Below are 23,151 nucleotides of genomic sequence, written 5' to 3' on the forward strand. Positions count from 1 at the left end.
CAAATTCTCACAGAACAGGCCAGTTTTGAGAGGTTTTAAGAACAAATTAATGTTAGCCATCCAATATGTGTGTCCTTATCACCTATGGAAAGGAATCAAGTCAATCAATCCAGAACAAAAATGAGATTCCAAGACAGACTTTGTGTTGTCTCCTGATCACATCTTTATGAAGAGACCTGATGAGCTGTTCAGTTTTCCAGGTTTTCATGTACTCCCCAGAGAGCCCATGCTTTACAACAGACATGACTATTCTTTACAGACAGAATTTGCCCTTTCCATTGCAGTGTTGAACTGAACTGTTAACAAAGTCACTCTTTGTATAGCACATTACAGACTCTGATCTCATAACAAATCTTTACGCCTGCATTCATCATAAAGTAATAAAATCACTAGACGCTATCACTTTCAGAGTTGAAATGTTAGATATATTAACTGAAAGCCACGTACACCAGCTGTAATGTTCACACAACAGGTTAATCATGCAGACTGTTAATACATATTGTAAAGGAAAGATACATCGCATACTGGAGTCTACTTCCATCTTTCTCTTACAGCTTCGAAATATTTTGTAGTACAGACGAAAATAGACTTTTGCTCTCAAATAATATTGGCATTCGTTATAGAAGGATTAAAAAGGAGACCTGGAACTGAAGAAGCAAAAAACTAAACCACCCTAACTGATGGCTGAAAAAAGCAAGCTAGAATTCCAGGTAGAAATGTGCATCATTGGATACCTCAATGCTGCCATGACAGATTATGAGGAAAGACTGCAGCAAGTAACAGCTTTGCAAGGACACTTCAGTGCTGCTCTGCAAGCTTTCTGGAGCCACCTGAAAGTCAGGTACACTATGTCTAATCTACCTATTCCTATTTCAGTGTACATTCTGTCACTGCAATCGAAGGCAGATACTGTGCAGAACCATTTTAAACTGAAAGAGGGTACATTTAGTTTGTACATAAGAAAGATTTTTTATGATGAGAGTAGTGAGACACTGCAACGGGTTGCCCAGAGAAGTTGTGGATGCCCCATCATTGGACACTACAGGTCCTGGTAAAAAGTCTCTCTACATTTTTCTTATAAGTCCCCTTTAAGTATTGAATAGCTGACACAAGGTCTCCCCAGAGCCTTGTCTTCTCCAGGCTGAACAAGCCCAACTCTCGCAGCCTGTCCTTACAGGAGAGGTGCTCCAGCTGTCTGATCATCTTTGTGGCCCTCCTCTGGACTCGCTCCAACAGCTCCATGTCTTTCTTGTACTGGGGACCCCAGAGCTGGACACAGTGCTGCAGGTGGGGGCTCACCAAAGTGGAGCAGAGGGGAAGAATCTCCTCCCTTGACCTGCAAGCGTGCATTGTTGGCTTATATCCAATTTTTCATCCACCACTACCCCCAAGTCCTTCTCCTCAGGACTGCTCTCCATCCCTTTGTCCCCCAGCCTGTACTGATACCGGGGGTTGCTCTGACCCATGTGCATGACCTTGCACATGGCCTTGTTAAGCCTCACAAGATTCACATGGGCCCAGTCCTTAATCCTGTCAAGGTCCCTCTGGATGGCATGCCTTCCCTCTGTTAAATCAACTGCATTACTCAGCTTGGTGTCATCCACAAATTTACTGAGGGTGCATTCAATCCCATTGTCTGTCATTGATGAAGACAATAAATAGCACTGATGCCAGTATGGACTCTTGAGGGACACCACTTGTCACTGGTTTCCACTTGGACATTGATGTGAAAGTACAAAGGGTTTAAGCAGGAAGCAAAAGAAATAAATTCCTAAATGAAAGTCACACTGAACAAGCAAAAATTACTGCCTTTCTAAATAGTATCTACAACATGACAGATCTTTGAGCTTCTGGTTTTGCAGGTTTACTTCTGGCTCCTGTCAAGAAGAATGAACTTTGGAAGCACAGCTCCAATTTCTTCTCTCCTATATGGCTATTCCTCAAGTACTCTTTTGAGAGTAGTTAGCTGAAACCTTTACAACATCTGTTTAAGGAAAATAATCACACAATTTCCACAAGCAATGTACGCTCTTTACAGCAATGGAAAGTAAATTATTCTGCTGGAGAAGCGAGCTTGGCATATATCATATCATACACCAGAACTTTTCAAGCTGTTTTTTTTTGTTTTGGTTTGGTTTATTGTTTTTACTATGAAAAGTAGTATTACCACGTGGATTTGGCTTTCAGTTTTCCAGTTATCAACTTAGTGGTTGTGTCCATTGTCAATTTTTTTTTAGTTACAACATAAGGAACATTTAAGTATCATCAACTCTGACTTCTAAAGTATCATTGAAACTCTTGCCATTGCATTGAGACTATAGCACATGTCAGAAAGTGATCTGCTCCTATAAACCCTGCTGGATTAATGTAAAAAAAATTGAAATTCTTTCAAAAACAGATTTCCATCAGAATGATCGCCATGGTGACTTTAGTATAGACAAATTTGAACCAAAAGACACACTGTGTCCTGGGTCACCTTCTTTAGGGCTAACACATCTTGAGAAAACACAGCAAATGCTGGTTACTGACAGCACATGTTCTGAGTATGAACTTTCATAACATTATCAAAATCTCTACTGTTTTCTCTAGCAATCCAGAGGGTAGGCAACCATCTGAGAATAAAAACATTAATCCAAGTTTTAGTACTTGTTTTCATTCAAACTGCCTCTGTAGTCTGCTGTTGTTAGATACTAGCTGGCCTGAGAGAATCCCTAGCAATTTTAACTGGTGACTTTTTTTTAAGAGCTCTCCACTTCTTAAGACCAGCCAAATGTCACAAAAAGTTGACTTAACTCTTAAAATAAACTGGTTTGCAAGGAGGAATTTAGATCTACAGATCAGTAGTAATGTCCTAAACTCAAGTATGTTCCTTAGCTAAATATACAGTATGCTCAGCCCTGCTTTCCTTAAGGTAATCTTGTAACCGAAAAGATAGGCCCATAACGAAGGCCTATTTGTATTATACGTGATAAGAAACTGTAGCCAAAAAGACAGGCCTGCAACAAAGGCCTGCTTGTATTCTATGTGATAAGAAACTATTCATTGTTACTTTACGTAGAATGCTAACCATTCTTAGAATGAGCACCTGCTACAAATCATGATAAAAAGGAGGAGCTACAAGATACTTCAAGCTCCTTATGTATGTACTTTTCAGAAAGGGAGGACACTAATTGCCTCCAGCAGCATCCTTGTCTTCCTGAGGCATATAGCGAACAATTACCTGGACCAAAGTATTGGGAAACTAGGGGAAAGGAAACTTGGGCCAGGGTCCCCACGACCACCGACCCATAAGCTCACCACCCAAATTATACCACCTACTCAAAAGATAGAAGTGGAGAAAGGAACTGAGCTTGTGTTCTAGTTTGCATACTAGGCGAAGAAATATGAACCAATCATTGTAATGGGGAGTGCACCACTTTGTAATCTTTGCAATATTTGTGCATAAATATGACAAGAGAACCAGCGTTAGGTGTGCCTGATTTGAGGAACTATCCTCCTGACACGCAGCGCTGCAATAAAAGGAAATGCCTGCTTCTTAATGCTGAATTGGTGTTAAGGAGTTTTCTTTTATTCCCGAATTTTGGTGACAATCTGGTTATCTATCGTACAAAACAAGCTCAATTTATTAGTGAAAAATCATGTTTAGCTTTGTCACTGAACTCCTTACAGGGGTCACTTTTACTGCAACTTGACAAAAGATGGCTTTCTTGCACATGAGCTTCTGAGGACACATTAACAGAAAAAGCAACAGCTACTTATTTGACCACAACTAGTCATCCAGAAAACACACTTCCCAACTAATGCAAGTGTACATTCACAATGTGAAAGTTAAAGGCTGTCTTATGCCAATCTGATTTGTCTAACTACCCTTGGAAAAAAGCTCAACTATAATAACAACTTTTGAAGTTGCATAAAGCTCTTTCTCCCTCCTGTTCCAATTTCTAAATATTAGAAAATGATCCAGTTATAGAAATGAAGTCTACATAACACTACTTAGTATAAAAAAATCTTGCTAATATGCAAGAGATGCACATAACAAATTTTGGTATTTAAAGGAGTTACTGCCTGTTTTATAATATTGACATTTCACTGCCAAAGTCTTTTATCTTTTTCTGTTGGATCAGACTACACAGTATCAGCACCTTCTCCTGAAAAACACTTTTTTTTTTTTCTTATTGTGGGATATTGAGTTGAAAAAAAACCCCTGTTCTTCATGCTTATGCTTTTCAAGGGGAAAACAACTACCAAAAGGTCAACTCCAGGTATAATTTACCAAACTATGGAATCTGATTTCAGAGGCTAAGATACCAAGTTTTCCTGGGAAAAGGAAAAACAGCATGTTCCCAACAAACCTTGTGCTATCCACATGCTTTCTGCTTTCCTTCTCTAGTCACTGCTACTTTTTATTACAACAGCATGAAATGACAAATTTTGGTTCATTCACAACCTACAAGGCAGCAAAAAGTCCTAAGAACTGTGTATTTTTTCTTTTATTGTTCTTGATGACAATCTTTCAGAATCTCCAATTCTTCCTTTCTCTAGCTGTTCCTCTTCCAGGACAGCCATTTGTAGGTGTGCCACTTCTCTGAACTTGTTTTCGTGAGCAGATCAAATCCCCTTTGTTCCAAGACAGTTTTGAAGCACAAAGCTGTGTTAATAGCCATCCTCCCATACTGGTAGCCACCTCTTCACCCTTCTCCTCCAGGGTGGTTTTCAGAACTTCTCCAAGCATGTGCCATATGTATCACCACTTTATCTGTTTTCACCTGCTTCTCCCTCTAGCTTTAAGGCTCCAAATCCATTTAAATAACGTTGCAGAGGAACATGTGACATGCTTAGTTATTTGTAAGCTGTTTTAGCAGAGTACAATGACCCTTTTTATGAAGGCTGAACATTTTCCTAAGTATCTTTAGAGGAAAGATCCCTCGACTCCACACATGCTGTCTTTGCTTCCTCCTGAAAACAGTTTGTTCCTGTTTGTAGAATTACAGTGAAGGTCTCCTCCACACTGTCAGCAGGTTTGGGACAAGGCATAAGCAAGCACTAAGCCAATGACTTAGGTCTACCTAATACAAGAACATTTTATCTCCCTTACTCGGCAGGTGAAGAGCTACCTGAGCAGAGCACTGCTGGGCAAAAAGAGGCGCAATGGAAGGACACGCTGTGAAAAGAATGTTTGCTGACAGCACCGCAGCCCCCATTTCTCTCCTCAGTCAGATTCCTCTAAAGCCCCCTTCAGAGAGGGTTTTCTCTCTGACAGCTCCATTTTGTCCTGCAGAAGATGGGCGCACACCAAAGCAGACAGTTCACATGTAGTCAGTGTGTGCTGAGAGACACTCACGGGGCTGAGGGACTCCCAGGTCAGGGCCATGTCCTTGGCTCTTCACATGTCCCCATCTGACAAATGGGTTACACACACACGGCCAGAAAGTCTGTTGAGCCCTCAATACACCTCCTGTATGCAATTCCAGAGGGCTGCCATGGAGAAACTGTACCCAAGCATCACGACTAGCAGGATGTTAAAGCAAAGAGAATGCATAATCACAGAAACAACCCCAAAAAGCATGGATCTCTGTGTCATTCTGAAGTATCTACAGTTAAATTTTTATTCTGGTAAGCCTTGTCATAAAGACCTGTAAGGCAGGGAATAAATTAACACTAGCTAATAACGTTTGAGAATATTTCTCCATAGCCTTCTGGCAATGATGCTACAGAACTACAGGAAGATTTTTTTCAATCTTTCTTCTTGAAGAGATTTTCCATGAAACCTCTTTACATTTTCAGGAAGTATTTAAGAAGATGTGCTTGCCTTCCCTGAAACAGACATCCAGAGCTGCCAAAGTTTTGACTACCAACTGGATGAGACATGAAGGATGAAGGGGCAAGGGAATCAGGCAACAAGAGAGGGACAGTCAGACTGAAAGGGAACCAAGCCAAAGCAGCAGCAACACTGGAGAGTAAATGTTGTGCTTGATGAAGGAGGGAAACTGGGAGAAACAAGTTGGGGAAGAGCACAAAACACAACTTGGTGAGAACAGAGAATGGTGGGCAATATCAAGTGTCAGAAAAGGCCAATGAAGGGGGTGGAAGGGAGGAGAGGGGATTAAGATACGCACAATGAGGAAAGTGATTTTTTTCAGAACATTCATTTTTCTTTTCCCAGTAGTTACAGACAATTCAGCCAGGCGAAGGAAATATACAACCTCTCCCAGCACTTAAGCCGCTAGTTCATTCAATACAGTTGAGCATAATCCTCTTTTTCAAAATATCTTCAAATGCAGGTGAAGCAAACTGTCTTGGGGGAAAAAAATATTTTCACCAGGTACAGCCGCTCAACTTGTAAATGAAGTATCTCTTGAAGTACCACCGAACACAAGCTTTTGTGAGGAAGGAAGTTGAGGACACGGAGAAGCAATATCCCTCAACCATGATCTATGATTGATAAGCTTTAAAATAAATAAAAGCTGCCTAGGCCTCACTATACAGAAGTCAAATACCCTCAGCTTTTATTGAGGCAAGCAATTAGGGCAGAATCTAATGTCTTTTCAAGTGTGTCAGTCTGCAGGGATCTGGCAACAAGTAAGAACTCTTAACTCATTTTTTATTTCAGGAATTACTGAAATAGCTCCTCTGGGATTCATTTGTTGCATATACACAACAAACCAAGTTTTTTTATTTCCCCCTCCCTCCACTAAGTCTTCATACTACCATGGAATAATAGGAATGATTTTCAGAAGTTTGCCTTTGACTTCTCAGGCTTGACAGATTACATCTGTGATTGCATCTGAGCTGAAACCAGTGAATTCTGTCTCCAGGAAAACAAGAATAATCTGTGCTGGTTGAAACCTAGTTCAACATTGCATCTCAGAAAGGACAGACAATGCACACCTTTGAGAGGCACCCCTAAGGAGCATTTTAATTCCCTTCTTTACCTCCACCCTCAGCTATCTGAGGTTTGTCAATACAGAGCAGTTTTATATTACATATTCCCAGAATGACCAAGAATTATTTTAGTACGAAAATGGAGTATGGGGCTCAATTCCTTCCCCAGGCAATACAATTAACAACACTAAGGAGAGCATCTACATGATATTTATCTTACTATCTCTGTAATATTCAGTTCTCCTAAAGTTAATTGTTCACTGTGCAGACAAGTACTTAGAAGCTGGCTCATGTTCTCAGGCACAAGGATTTATAGTCCTTTTCCTAAGCAGCTCTGTAAGTCTGTTAAATCTATTATCTCAGAAAGTGTAAGATTGTTTTTATGGTTATTTTACGCTTTTGGCTTCAGTATCTTGGTAGACTAAGTTTTATAGTTGACTGACATATTTAAGCTCCCAAAATCAAGACTTAAGTCTTCTAACTTTACACTTCACTCAACAAACCTACTACAATAGCAAAGAAATAGAAGGGAATGCAGATCACTAATTCAAACTTTCTTCCAGTATTAATCTACAGACTTTGCATCCTTTCCTATTGGCTTTTTTCCTATGGAAAAGCATGTCTTTATAAGGCAATACTATTCAATTTGTTCTGACTTTTTTTCACTGTTTTTAAAAATATGCATCTGTAAAACGTGCATAGTTGGAATTAAGAAAAGCTATAATATTCTGGAATATAGTTCAGTTCAGACACTCCTGAGGGAAAGCATGGTAACATTGCAAAAGATGTGGCAGATGTACTGCGTCAACACACAGAAGCTAATAAGCAGCTTGCTCTTGACCCATATTATACAAATGGTATTATCTAGAAATGGGGGTAAGAGGTCCAGCATGCTATGAACGTGCCTGTCATGTTTGATAGGTTATGATTTCCCACACACACAGAGGCATAGAAGCACAACAGCTGGCAGGTGAACTCCAATAACTTTGTCAGAGAAGTCATCAGAGAAGCCATGTCCTGCCCTGACACAAGGACATCAGCCCCATGGGCTGGGGGTGGTACCCACCAGATGAGTCTGCAGGAGAAGATGTGTGGGTCATCTCTCCAACTGAGGAGGTCAATCAGTGTGGGGGGCTCTTAGATGCATGGGAAGAGCATTCTGGGATTGTACAACAGTTGTTAGGGGATGTTTAGGGGAGGAACCAAAGGCAAGGGAAGGGAGGGATCAAGGTCCTTTGTGGAGAAACAAGTATGGGCAAGTAGAGGGATAAGGCAATAAAAGAAGTCATATGTAAAGAGATTGCTGGTTGGTGTGCCTGCCTGTCCATGCCCGGCACCTGAACAGCACAGTTTGCCCTGTCTTCTCATTAAATGCTATTTCTAACTCTTTTTGCGGGTGTGGTTTCCACTCTTCTGCATGCACATGTGCGTATGGGTTCCTGAGTACAGCAAGTGAAGCAGGACCACAGGTCACTGTGACCAGTGTCCATGGTGCCAGCAACCAGTGACAGCTGCTGTGCAAGCACCTGCAAACATCAGGTTGGACTCACTGGCACACAAGGTAAGTGGCCTGGGAGCCACGTGTGCACGTGTCTCTGAGCGAGGGACCTGGCAGAGACGACTACCAGAGGGATGAGGAGGTCCAGGATGACTGCTGGAGAGAATGTAGGGGCTGGGGATCCACAGAGAGACCTGGGAGGGGGAGGAGGGGGGAGCGCATATATGTATGCACACATACACACACAGAACCACACGTATCACGCTCTCTTTCTTTGATTACCAAGTTGAAAGAAACAATCCATTTGTCAGGGTAATGAACAGATTGTTACTCACACCAATCTACCAGTGGAAAATAGTATTGAGATATTCGTAGGACCCTAGATAAACGTGTTAGACCAAAATTTTGGACCTCAAATTGATACCCAGCATTAGAAAAATAGCCATTTTTTCATAAGGCAAACCAAGTTAAGATTATATGAATAAAGACTTAAATGAAGTCTTACTTACTAAAATTCTGCTTACTTGAATCTGTTGAAATTTGGGTATCTTTTGCTGATCCCTGTGTTGACCCATCAACATCATCATCTTCATCTGTGAAAACAGAAACATTTTAAGAAAGGATTCTTGTTAATTTGAACTAGGAAAAAAAAAAGTGTTTGTCATTTAAGGATGGTTTCCATCAAAGAAGCTTACACAAAAGAATCCAGCCAGAAAAGACTATGTTCTTCTACTTTATGATAATAATCCATACTATAAAAATGGCATTAAAAAACCAAACCTGCGTATAACTACAGTGAAGGCATGCCTAAAGTCCTTCTACTATTAGCTTTAATATTGCAACTACTGCATTTCATCCCTTTCTCAAGCTGCAATGTTTGCCTATGACCAAACTATATATGGTTTCCATTAAGTTTTACATTACCAAATCACTCCAGGAACTGCAGTAACAGTTTTCCAGTCAGAAGTATGGGTATTATATAAGTAATTTCTGTAACTGAAAAATAGATTCGCGGACACCCAAAGAGAAATAAATTACTGCACTCCAGACAGCAGCTTATCGCTCTCACTAAAAGCTAGGAGCTAACATGTCAGATAATAACACAGCCTGTAAAATCACACATAAAATACTTAGATTAAAAGAAAAGCTAGGAACATTTACATTTGCTTCTGTGAAGAAAATATCCTGACTGCAATCTCATTCCTGACACTCAATTCCATACAGGAAGACTGGTGCAAATCCAAACATGATAAATTTTTCTTCTCTAAGGACAGCAGTAGCACGCAACATAAGCCAATCCAGTGTACTGGTCATATAACGGTATTCATACTCCCAGCCATTAAACTCCCAGTCAGTCTTGACTGGGATGCAGACAAAGCTGCCAAAACGTATAAGCTAGGCAACACCTTTATAAAAACTATGCCTTGCAGTTGAAGAAGAAAGCAGAAAACCAAGGCACAAAACAATACAGAAAAAGCAAAATAAAATCAGTAAAGATAGCTTTTCAGAGCAGAAGAGGTGCTAGAGAAGTCAGAATCCTAACATAGGAAAACCTTCCAAGAAGCAGAATCACAGCACGTCAAGAAGGGTACTTAGCAGAAGTCCTAAAGCAGAGAACAAGTAACTTACTGAATATTTGGGTCATGCTTCAACTGACTACTAGAAAGACCAACAATAATGTTTCTGGCTTGGGGTTTTTAAAATATAAACGAAGGGTTGAAATACTTCCCCTGTTATAGTTGACACACAAAGAGATTAAGTTTCAAATTGGAGAGAAATTTAGACAACATGGTCTTGAAATGCTGAATGCCTTCTCAAATTTCAGTTTAGACAAACTCAAATTGAAAAAAAGAATAAGTAAATACAACAATAAGAAATGAAAGAATTCTTGATTTCTCCCAACCTTCCCCTTTTTCTAAGTTTAGATGGGAAGAAGCTGACATCTTTCTTTTATTATTCTTTCTCCCTCAGTCCGGATAGTAGGGAAATCTACACAAACAGCATCTTGAAACTATTCCAATGAAGTTCAATGACTTCTTTTCAAATATGCTAAGACAGGAGTCACTTGGAGGAAGGGGAAGTGACTGCTCTACCATTGCTTCCCCTGGTAGCACAGCAGTATTGAAAAGCCACTTTCAGCACAAAGATGTTCGCTGAATGTTGGCCATGAAGCTTAGCATTTATTCAGTGGCAAAAGCTAATCTGGACAATTGCTCCCCAGTAGGTCAATGATGATGTGCTCGTTCTCTGTATAGGACAAGTCACCTAGCACTTCCCAACCATCAGCTTGGGAAGAGCTGTGCCTGCAGCAGTTAACTCATCTAGGCAATTGCCACCACTTCTTTGGTACTGCAGACCGGTCTTTTCACAATCTTCAGAGCAATGCTCTTTGTCAGCTGTGGCAACAGAAGAGAACCCTCTGTGCACGCTGCGGTGTGAGGACTCCTGAACAAGCATGCCTGCATGACGTGTCCCACAGAAGTGAGGACAGAAGTGCTAATTATTCTCCAATAAAGCTGAAATGCTCCTTGTTCCCCAGAAACATCCCTAATGTGCATGCATTCTTTAATGAGATCTGCCATCGGGAGCCTACACCTCCCGCTGGAAAGGCAGCAGCAACTCCCAGGGCTGCTGTCCCGAGCTGCTCCGTGGTCAGAGGAACTTCAAACACAACCTGAAGAGTGTCAGGGAGCTGCTGGAACTGTGCATATTACCCAGGTGAACATCGGTAACAAGAAGGACTACCAGGCCAGAGCAGAGCTCCCTTGATGTAGGATAATATGAGAATTAGTTTAAGGCAAATCCCAGCTCGGTCTTTAAGGAAGAATCTGGGTAGACGGAAAAATCTGCATAGTGATGGTATTTGGTGCCTTTGGCAGGGACCTGCAGAGACCTGATCTCCAGCAGACGACTGACAGCAGCAATACTCCAGCAAAAAGTTTTAAAGCAAGCCTTAATATGAACATGAAAATGTGAACAGTGTAACAAGGAGCCATGCGTGAAGGCACCAGACTTGTACCTGAACACCAGGGACCTAGGTGCTAAAACAAGTGTCACATACCATCATAAGCTAAGGAAAAACAGAACAAAATGCCTTATGCACAGCAGACTGCAAGGCGGGTACCGCACCGCAAATATTACTCTCCATGCATTGCAACCATGGCCCATTGACCACGAGAAGTGCTGGGGGAAACCATCAAGTTCAGAGGTACCAGCAGCAGTAGGAAAGGGGAGCGTCCCCATGGCTCAGACCCTGCTCCCCTGGGTGTCAGCAGCCCCTCTGCCCCAGGAGTCTGCTGCCCACCGCACGACAGGGAGCTCAGCCCAAGGAGCAGAAATTCTCACAGACCAGCAGAAAAGAGATCTGATGTTAGAAGAGAGATTTTTTCAGGGTGTTGCTATATTTTATCTGTGTATATGCAGGCTAAGCACTACAAAAATGCATTCTGGCTTTTCAAATATGGCGGGGTTTCTTCGTATTTTTTCATATCACATTAAAGCACTGGAAATGGTGCAAATTAAGTTACTGAGTATTTCCCCTTCCCCATGCGTCTGTTTCTGATCACCAGCTAATGACTAATCTGTACTGCATTCTGTCAATTCAAAGTACAAGATAAACATTTTAATTGAAGGAGTGCAAAAACCATTATTATTTCAAAAAAGTTGAATATGCGTAACATGAACTCATGCACTTAGTACATAGCCTAAGTCCTGAAATGGAAAACTTTCTCTTCTATCATGTAAAATAATGAACGAAGAGAGTAGAAGGTACAGCTATAACCTTAGATTCTTTCACGCAAGGTGCTCCGTGTTCAATTTTTACTTAGACGTTTTTTAAAAATTAAAAAAGGAAGAAGTTTAAGTCTGACATATTAAAAGAACACACTGCTGCTTAAAAGACAAGCTTAGTTAACATCAGAAAAGTCACACCCGAAGAGGCCATTTAAAAGGTTTGTGATTAACTTCTGTTAATAATAATAGAATTTCATCTTCACATAAGCCTTTGGGACACTTGCAAAATACCTAACAATAGACCTGAATCAAGGTTCATAGTGAGTCTTCCAGCAAAAACAAGCTCATCCAGATTGTTTATTTCCAGTATTTCTTATGTTGGAAGCGTTAAGAATTCTATGACTCTCAAGTCTGTGTTGTACTTCACGTTCCCCTACCAACAAACAAATTCATTTAAAAGAAAAATAATTCACTGAAAAAAAGCATGCCAACCAACAAAAGCAACATAACACCTCCTCTCCCCCTTCACACTTCAATAGATCACTTAAGCGTATCTAAGTTACGTAGACTTAGGGTCATGCAGTTTATGCAGTAGCAGGACTCTTGCTATAGCTTCTGCATATGAGAACATATGGCTCTTGCTAGCAACCAGCTGCCTTCACCAAAACCAAACCCACACGTTCAAAGCAGAAGGTTCAAGAACAACCTGTCAGGTTGAGAAAATCACAGTGCAAATATTTAACTTCCATGACCTGCATTTTGCCGACCTTTTATTTGCTTTCCTATTGTATTCGAGCACCAAAAGAAAGGCTTTCAAGAACGTAATAATCAGCGGCTTAAAAACCTTCTCTCGTTCTTAAAGAGCTGTTAAACAAACATTCACTCTAGGTGGCAGCAGAACATTACCCTGCTAAATACATGATTTCCTTTCAGCACAGAAATCTTAAAAAGGACAGATGCTTAATCGAAGAGGCAAATAAAAATATCTGCATGCAAGATATGTCAAATAAAACCCAACATGTATATCAGTTTGTAGCAATAATAACACTCATCTGCTAAGCTAATTTTTGGATTTTAGGTTTTCACTTTCTGCACACTTACTATTTAATGTACAGTTTTCAAATTGCCCTGCACCAGTAAACAGAAATTTCAGCATTCAGCAGTCTGCATTTAAAAATATATATTCTGTCCCAGAAATAGCAAGAAGTTACAGTATTATCACAAAAGCACGTGAAAATTAGCAATCGTATGCTTCAGTGAATTGTAGCAGTAGGTTAAACATGCTGATCAATTAATCGCATTCAACTTTGAAAGTTTTTACCTGTTTCTGTTTGCAAATTTTCAGATATTCGAAAACAATGCAGTTTGCTGAAGTTGCGAGAAAATAATTGCACACAGCTTGGAGGAAGAATCATATTCCTCAATCTTCCAAAAGTACATTCTGGTGTGACAACTATGTAGCAAGCAGCATGAGCCTATAAATAAAAACATCAATTAAGAACTTAGTGATACAGAAAGAAAACAAACTTTTTTATAACAAAATATGCACCCGAATTGCAAAACTCAGACTAGGAAATATATAGACTTTTTGTAAATAACTTTCCTGGAGTGACCCATTTTTCACCATAGAGTCTAATTTGTTCCATTCAGTTTTTATATAACCAATAATGGGAAGTCTTAACGTACGAAGAAACTCCAAGAACTACAAAACTGCTCTATTAAAAACCTAAAGGTTTTTATAGAGCTATGTGGAGAAGTTAAAGTTTTCCTCTCAAAGCCTGGATCTTCCGTTCTATGTGGATATTTACTGGGGGAGGTGGGAAAGGTAGGCAGGTTATACTGAATAGCTTGAAAATAGCAATATCCTCTTACACAGCTGTACTCCCTTGCAGATTCAGAGATAACACTGTCTTGATTTTTATTCCAAAACATGACTGGCTAGTTTCTGCCTTTATTCTTGTGTGAGATCTTTTGCCATTATTGAATACGCATACCTTTGTATGTGTGACCATATGGCATGTTACATTTATTAGGCTATTCTCAAAGACAGCCCTTCCCACCTCAGAAATTATGAATCAGATTAAAAATACAAAACCTATAAGATTTTTTAAAAAAAATTCATTATTCAAATCACCTGAAATACTTAATAACCTCAATGTTTTATTTTAAACTATTATTACATAGAGTACCTCCTCTTGCATTAAGTGGCAAGTTAATGATTACCTACTCTTTTCAGTTCCCACCCCATGTGGTGCTACTTTGCACTTTCATCTTATTTCAGTAAGAGACAGCACTAAGTGGATGGACCAATTGTTATCTGCACAGCAGGCTGTGAATTACTATGTGAAAAGCTGTGGCTTTCATGAGGATTATTGAAGGGTATCATTATGATGTTGCACAGGAATTAAACATGTTTTGTGTGAACACAAAAACACAGAAACCAATATTGAGAGCTCAAAAAAAACCCAACCACACAGATTAAGAAGTATTCTACACCAAAAAAGGAATAAGCATATTAGAATGGTAAGTCTTTGACCTTGCAGAATTCATGAGATTTGAAATTCCGATTTCACGCAGGAAAAGTAACTGCAGGCTTCTAAGCAGAAACCTATAGTGATTAGTCCCTGTTAAATTTTAATTCCATTACATAAAGTTTAAGTGTGATTTTGAGAATTGCTTATTTTAATGACTAATGAGGAGGGTTAAAAAAAATCAGATTTTCCATCTAACTCATAAATATATATATATTTTTATACATAAGTGTACAAATGAAATCTTTATAAAGTGTACAAATAAAGTATATTTATATAAAGTGTTTAAATAAGCATGTGCACATATATATCACACATATATATATATATATATATTATTGAGTGCACCCTCAGAAAATGTGTCACATCACCAAGCTGTGTGGTGCGGTCGACACGCTGGAGGGAAGGGAGGCCATCCAGAGGGACCTTGACAGGCTGGAGAGGTGGGCCTGTGCGAACCGCATGAAGTTCAATAAGGCCAAGTACAAGGTCCTGCACGTGGGTCGGTGCAATCCCAAGCACGACTATAGGCTGGGCGAGGAATGGATTGAGAGCAGCCCTGAGGAGAAGGACTTGCGCATAATGATTGATGAAAAGCTGGACATGAGCCAACAATGTGAGCTCACAGCTCAGAAAGCCAACTGTATCTTGGGCTGCATCAAAAGAGGTGTGACCAGCAGGTCAAGGGAGGTGATCCTGCCCCTCTACTCCGCTCTGGTGAGACCCCACCCAGAGTATTGCGTCCAGCTCTGGAGGCCCCAGTACAAGAAAGACATCGAGCTGTTGGAGCGAGTCCAGAGGAGGCCACGAAGCTGATCAGAGGGCTGGAGCACCTCTCCTATGAGGACAGGCTGAGAGAGTTGGGGTTGTTCAGCCTGGAGAAAAGGCGGCTCCGGGGAGATCTAATTGCTGCTTAGCAGTACCTGAAAGGGGCCTACAGGAAAGATGGTGAGGGACTGTTTATCAGGGAGTGTAGTGACAGGACAAGGGGGAATGGGTTTAAGCTAAAGGAGGGTCGATCTAGATTAGCTATTAGGAAGAAATTCTTTACTGGGAGTGTGGTGAGGCACTGGCACAGGTTGCCCAGAGAGGTTGTGGATGCCCCGTCCCTGGAAGTGTTCAAGGCCAGGTTGGATGAGGCTTTGGGCAACATGGTCTAGTGGAGGGCGTCCCTGTCCATGGCAGGGGGGTTGGAACTAGACGATCTTTAAGGTCCCTTCCAACCCGAACCATTCTATGATTCTATGAGATAGATACATAGATAGATAGATAGAGAGAGAGATAGAGAGATAGATGGTTCCCACAAATATATGCAACAGCACAACATACCAGGATGCCGCACCATTCACATCTCATGCCAGACAGCACCTCAGAAGAGCCACATGTTTTTTTACAAACTTCGCAACGAGCACTTGACGAAAGGTTTCCCTCCCTCCAGTGGTGGTGGTAAGTATCCTGCAGAAACACATCACGACTTAGCATTACACAAAACTATACAGAAGCATCTTCAACCTAACTTTACAGCACTTCAAACAGCTCTGAGGAAACAGCCACACAGACTAGGACATTAAGTATTTCCTCACTGTAAATATGAACCTGAACAATCTTACATTTCACTGAAAGAAGTTTATCAAACTATCAAAAACTTTATCATATAGTACTTTTTCTTCACAGTCCACCAAAAATAATATTATTTTCAAAACAAATTCCTGAAAGGTCAGTATTATGCATGTATTTTACAGTGAGAAGCTGGGCAGTCTTGCCTCAGACAGACTGCAGGAAGTCTGAGGAACATGATAATGTTTGCCAGAGATGCAATGCAGCCAACAGCTCAGCATACAGAGGGGAAAAAAAGAAAAGAAAAAAAAAAAAGAAAAGAAAAAAGAAAAGAAAAGAAAAAAAAGAAAAAAAAGAGTTCCATGCCAGCTTCTGCAATGCAAATTTTTAGATAAGATGCTTGATTTTTTTTTCTTTTTTTTTCTTTTTAATCAGGACATTGTATACATTGCACAGACTTTCCAGCACCATTTCAATAAGCATTGTGAATATGTCAGAATTTAAGTTCATCTCACTTTCTGTGATACACTCTGAAGTCATACGCTTCCTTTGCCTACCAATAAGCAACAAAAGTGCTTTGATAATTGGCAGCACGTGAAAGAAAAGGCTCCTCTCTCCTCCTCTAGCCCATGTTTTCACACCAAAAATGGTTGAGCACTTTCTGCTGCAGAGGCATCTGCACTTACGTGGTCCTGGTGCCCATCCTGGTGACACTGCCGGCAGTCACTGCAAGCAAACAGGATACAGTCTGTGTGCACATGTAGCTCACAAACTAAAAGCATGAAAACAAGAAAACTTCTTTAAGCTGGAAACTCTGGGGTTTTTGCAGCTCCTCCCTCCCTCCATCCCTCCAATGCTCCTCCAATACCTTTTCTCATCATTTTTTCTTTCCTTTATGCACTTTTCTGTTCAGCAAAGACAGGTTATAAAAGAAATTTATCAGCATTGACCTGTGTGTTAAAATGATGAAGCAAGTATAATAAAAGGCTGAGCTAATTTTGCTTATAAGCACTTGCCATATTTCCTTCATGTTGTGGTTTAACCGCAGCCAGTAACTAAGCACCACACAGCTGCTCGCTCACTCCCCCTGCCCAGTGGGATAGAAAGGAGAATGGAAAAAACCCAAAAACTCATGGGTTGAGATAAAGACAGTTTAATAGGCTAATAAAGGAAGAGAATAACAACAATTTTTAATATATATTTTATTATATATACATGTGTGTGTGTATCTATCTATATATATATAAAATCCCAAGTGATGCACAAATGCAATTGCTCACAACCTGTGGAAGAAAAAACAACAATGCCCAGTCTGTTTCTAAGCAGCAATTCTGCCTCGTGGCTAGCTTCCTCAGTTATATGTGGTGCATGACATTACATGGCATGGGATATCCCTGTGGTAAGTTGGGGTCAGCTGTCCCAGCTGTGTCCCCTGCTAACTCCTTGTGCACCCCCAGCCCACTCGCTGGTGGGGTGGTGTGAGAAGCAGAAAAGGCCTTGGCTCTGTGTGAGCACTGCTCAGCAGGAACGAAAAACATCTCTATATGACAAAAGCATCTCTATAACACTGTTTTCAGCACAAATCCAAACCATAGCCCCATACAAGCTACTGTGAAGAAAATTAACTCTATCCAAGCCAAAACCAGCACACTCCAATACAACAAGTTAAATTTGTAACAACTGTTTGGCTTATTACAGGTTTTTCTCAGTTTCACAGGAACCGCTGCCTATTCCAATATAACTGTGCCTGAAGTCTACTTTGATTTAATCAAATCTGAAAAAAGCTGAATGCTAGAAGCATTAACAGAACAAGAGAGTTAAGTTCTCCTTCTGCATCCAAATACCACCAAGTCTTGAGTGCAAAGTAATGGTCTTCCTGAAGCAATACTCTATTCCCTTCACACACCCTCTTCCAAACCCTCCTGCAGAGCAAGCAGGGATTTCACAAGTGGGTTCAAAAGAGCACATGCTTTTCTGCTGGAGAGGCCCTCTCTCCATCCCTGTAGCTGTCAGAAGCACGAGGAAACAGGAGATGAGATGTGTTCAAGCTTCTTGACCCGGCAAACTAGGGAGCACTACTGCCAAAACAGCAGCAAGGCAGTAGCGCACCCCTCCTGCTCACAGCCAGGAGCCCTGGTCTCATGGTCCTGCAGGAGATGCAGCTGAGGTCGAATCAGCCACCAACCCACGTGGCACGCCTGCACTGGCATGGGCTCACTTGTGTTTGCAAAGTGATATGAACATGCAAAGTGACTGGAGGATATAATTCTCAGGGAGATTGCAACAGTCAGAAAGCGTGTTTTACTCAGGAAATAAATCCTTTTATTGCCAGATAGCACCCAATGGATTTAATTTTAAACCTGACCAGAATAAACTGGTATGTTAATCTCAGAGAATATTTGTCCAAGCTACGTCTACATGCAGTAAATCACTATTTCATTGTCAGGAAGAGGAAAATAACCATTTTTTCAGCGTAGTCTCCTAAGCAAGCTTAACATTGTCTTCCAAAATACCTCTTAGATACTGTAGCTGGAAGAAGTTTTAGTGAAACCTATAAAGTTTTAGGCAAGTAGGCAAGTTTAGTTTCGGATAAAATACCTTCATTATTTAAAAGCTAACTTGAAGTATCAGATGTGAAAGAAAAGAGCTAAAATGCTATGCTGCAAAGGATCTGCCATTAAAAAAATAAAACAACTAAAAGATCTCAATACCTAGCTTCATTACTACAAGAGTTAGGAAAGTTCTCTATGGACCTCATAGACAGAGATGGATGAAAAAGATCGTCCTCTAGCTGCTTTTTAAAGACTTGTGTAAACAAGTACTCTGATTTTTTGTTGAGAACATGAAAGTAAGAGGCAAGCATCAAATTCCTCAAATATTTTTTTCTGTTCTGCTCAAACAGGTTACTACTCCAAGCACAAACTTGAAGACTGTAACCTGAAGATTGGAAGGTGGCAACTGCATGTTAGCTGCATTATCTGAAACTATCCTGAAAACAGTATTAAATTCCATGGAGAATAATACCTTAGTTTGAAATCACTCTCTGGGCTCTAGAAAAGGTGATCAGCACCGACACCATCTTATTCTAACCCCACAGAAGACCATGACCTAACACCACACCAAAGCAAAGTCTCTTTTAACAGGGCTTACTAAGTCAATCACAAGCTTTCACATACAGCTCACTATACCATGTGTCTTCACTGAGCTCAAGAACTTTTATATAAAGTGTGACGTGGTTCTTCCTCCACTCACATTTCTCCACATTCATAGATGTAACAGGCATATTTTACAGTTTTGCCAATTCAGCTACCAGGCAAGCTAGGTGTTTTGAGTCATACCCTCAACTAATGGTAAAAGTTTCCGTAGACCCAATTTTGGCTTCAAGGAATTAACAAAAGCATTGGATTTTTAATTGTTAATTCTGCTAACGCAGGTACATGCTGCCCTTTGCTATACTTTGTAGGAACACAGAGGGTTTTTATCCCTTCGTTTAATTCACATCTGCTGCTTCTAACACCAACATCAACTCAGAATTAATAAGAAAACGTGTGCATGTAAAAGGTGGGAATGTCACAGGAGTTAAACCATTAAGATAACTAGCCCGCTGATAGGAAAGACAAAGTTTTCAGTATATAAAGATCAAGTCAAATCAGAGGGCCTGCAAAAAGAAGTTTCATCTTTATTCAGCCCTTCCATAATCTACACAATTCTTTAACTCGTAACAGAACGATGGTCTTCTGATCAAGCTAGTCATGAAAGTGCCGTGAATTCCTTTACAATTGCCAAAAAACCCAAGTTGGTTAATTTCAGACACATGAACTTGTCAGAATAACGTTTAGAATGTTACCTGCCTCCCTTCCCAGTAAATTGGGTGCTCCCGGCTGACGCTTAATAAGAAACTTTTGTAAAAAAATTGTTTGGATTACTCCCTTTGCTCTTCTTCTTTCCAGCACTTCTTGGAAACAAAAGGAAGAGCAACTCTTACCATCATGAGTCCAGGTTCAACTGTTACCAGTGAATGCTAGAGCTAAAATAGCTATCTAAAGCAATTAGTAATTGTCAGCAGAATTTGGAGTCCAAATATTGTAATTTTTGCCAATGAACTGTATGTACTTATCTCACCAGGGGATACATGCATGCTCATTTCTGAGAACAGATGCCCCACCATGCACCCACAGTGTTTAATATGTGTCTGAAAATTTTCAATTTCCTTTCAAGAAAATTTATTTTATTGTAAGGTATGAAGAGTCCAAAACAAGTTATTTAAATTATTTTAAAAGTACATCTAATGATGTCAATCATTTGCTTAGAAAAGGTAACTTCATCTTAACCCTCTTTTCTGTCTTAATTATGGCAAAGATTCCAGGAAAAGTTCTCTAAATTTCAGGGTCAGAAGAGAACATCATAACTAACAGCAGACTTGTACTACTAAGCTAAGTCATTAGAAGTAAAAGAAAAAGGAAGAAAGTTCAACATCTCCATCTGGATTGAAAAGCTCTACAGATTCAAACAGTTGACTTCTAAAACAAATACTGAAAGATTTTTGAAGAGTAAAGGAAGAATTTTGTGCATTTTATGAACCTCAAATGCCCTTTTAAAGCAATGTTTTGGAAAAATAGCAGAGAAACAAGTTATTGACTTATTCATATTCAAAAAAACAGGATAGCAAACAAGTCAACAAGTCACACCACACAAAACAAGAAGACTGTTTAATCCATGCTAGGAACACAATTCAGAACCTTCACCGAACCAGAAAAAAACATGTCTGGGCATTTGTAATACCGAAATATAACACACGAATTCACATTTCTTGTTTAAGAACACTTAAATGGAAATGTCTGAAAAAATAAATGTTCCCTTGTAATGGGTACAATGCTAATACAGTAGAAGTAAGAGTGTAAGAATATGAAAGCAAAATTTAGGAAGCTTTAACTAAAATAGATTGCTACACTAAAGCTATTTTCAAGACTTAAGAGGACATAGCTAGCGAAAATTTTCTTTTTGAGTTCTCTATGTTTATCTCATGCCACACAAACTCTGAGGCCTATTGAGATAGATCATCAGAAAAGACTCTGTGGTATCTGTAGCTCTTTGACCATCCCACCAAATCATCCAGCTCACATCGTAACTATATTAAGTGACAGATTCCCACTAGTCAGAAAATAGTTTAGATTTGTTATGCTACTCATCAGACAAAAGCAGAAGCAAAAACACTGCACCATTATAAATCTAAATGCCCCAATCAAAGAGAAATGTTTCCCTTACACAGACAACAATATTAAATAAGACATTATCTTTAGGATAACAGCTAAAGATAATCTCAAACCCCTACAGAACTGGTTCTTCTCTCAGTAGACTCTTATCTGTTCGTTTAAACAGCTCACAGGTAATATTACTTTAAAATACTAAATTCTATTCAGTCTCACAACAGCAACTGAGCAACTACTAGACATTCATGACAGGGGAGACAAGGGAAAATTAAGGAGTTGCCCCACGTCATAATCAGTCAAGTACTCATGACAACATGTATTTCAAATAAAGATTCTGGTGTTTGGGTGATTTCTTTAATTACTGTTTTTTCAGAGAATCCACGTCAGAACACTCAGAGCAGTACTATTATGACAAATAATATTTTCAAATATCTTTCCATTGAAGGCACCTCATCCCCATTGCAAGCAACAGACATCTGAGACCAGTAACACAGAAAAGTTATATTCCATTCCTTTGTAGAAAGGGGAAGGTTTTAGAAACATGAATACCTGGTGATGCCCTGTATCAAAATCTTCCATTGGAAACAGAAATAAATTACCTCAACAGGAGAAATTTTTCTTTTGGCATAATAGTTTCTCATTCTTTGCACATCTCAAGCATGGATTCATTGCACACCATCAACACCACAGACTTGCTCAAAGTAAATTGGAGGAAAGATGAAAGAGCATACACATTTGACAAAATTTATTGTTTACTGAAGGTTATTGAGGTATTATACCTCAATCTGAATTACACATTTCCACAATCAATGAGTGGATGATAAACAACTCAAAAATCTCTCAAACACACTAAGCGCATATGTGTGTGTGTCTCTGTGTGTGTATATACACAAGGTTAGCAATGCAAACTAAGTGTACTGTACTGAATAACGCAGACGGTTACACAAATAGGGTTTTTAAGTTACCTTCACATCGAAAGGCAGGTGAGTCTAGTGACTTTCTGCATACAGTGCAAAACTTTTTTTTGTAATGTCCTGGAGACCCAAAACAGTGTGCAACTGGAACCTGCCAATGAAGAATGCATAAGACATCGTCAGCCATAACTTTCAAAGTGCCAGTTACAATACACATACTGCTTTATCATGCAAGACAGGACAGTATATACAACAAACTTAACTAAGCCTGAGAACAAAAATACAGTCCAATAATCCTTTTAAAAATATTCATAGTTAAAAAATAATTTGAAATACTTTATTTTAAAGATTTTTTTTTTAAATTCTTGAGTTTTAATACGTAATGTATATATTTTTAAGTGCCAGTCAGCTTTGTGATGATTCAGTGGCATGAATCGAAAGGTTTCCTTTGAGTTCAGTACTGTGCGACTTACCTGGAATCACAGTTCCTCTCCTAAGTAGTCTTAACTGAATCAAGGACAATTAAAGAGTAATAGTTGCATATGTACACAAAAATAACCTCAAGACAATTTTTAAAAGCTCAGTGCTGCCACAGCCCAGGACTGTCCAACCCTTTTCCAAATACAGCCCAGCCAACTGGCTGATCAGGACAAAGGCATTGGTCTCCCCTCAGGCCACCAAAGCTTCAAAGCCTGGATGGTACAGAGATCCAGCTCCTGAAGTACATCCATACTGAGGTTCCTATTGACTGTGGAAGATAGTACATTGCAATATCCACATGCCAAGAGCTGTACCAACAGTTTTAGCAAATGTATTTTAGAATACTA

The 23,151-nt window shown here is 39.8% G+C and overlaps 1 protein-coding gene across 3 annotated transcripts in view; it reads right to left on the minus strand.

The window, feature by feature from the left end:
* Positions 1-23,151, minus strand: part of DGKQ (diacylglycerol kinase theta) — a 96,945-nt gene that overhangs the window by 33,530 nt on the left and 40,264 nt on the right. For 2 of the 3 annotated variants that reach the window (XM_075739366.1, XM_075739368.1), the window contains exons 3-7: positions 22,376-22,475; positions 16,887-16,972; positions 15,973-16,098; positions 13,434-13,587; positions 8,890-8,973 (exon numbers count right to left, since the gene is read on the minus strand). In XM_075739366.1, the coding sequence (XP_075595481.1) occupies positions 8,890-8,973; positions 13,434-13,587; positions 15,973-16,098; positions 16,887-16,972; positions 22,376-22,475 (550 nt within the window). The remainder of the gene's footprint in view (positions 1-8,889; positions 8,974-13,433; positions 13,588-15,972; positions 16,099-16,886; positions 16,973-22,375; positions 22,476-23,151) is intronic. The other variant, XM_075739367.1, reaches the window with a different exon arrangement.

The sequence above is a fragment of the Balearica regulorum genome, chromosome Z, assembly GCF_011004875.1.
Source record: "Balearica regulorum gibbericeps isolate bBalReg1 chromosome Z, bBalReg1.pri, whole genome shotgun sequence".
Lineage (NCBI taxonomy): Eukaryota > Metazoa > Chordata > Aves > Gruiformes > Gruidae > Balearica > Balearica regulorum.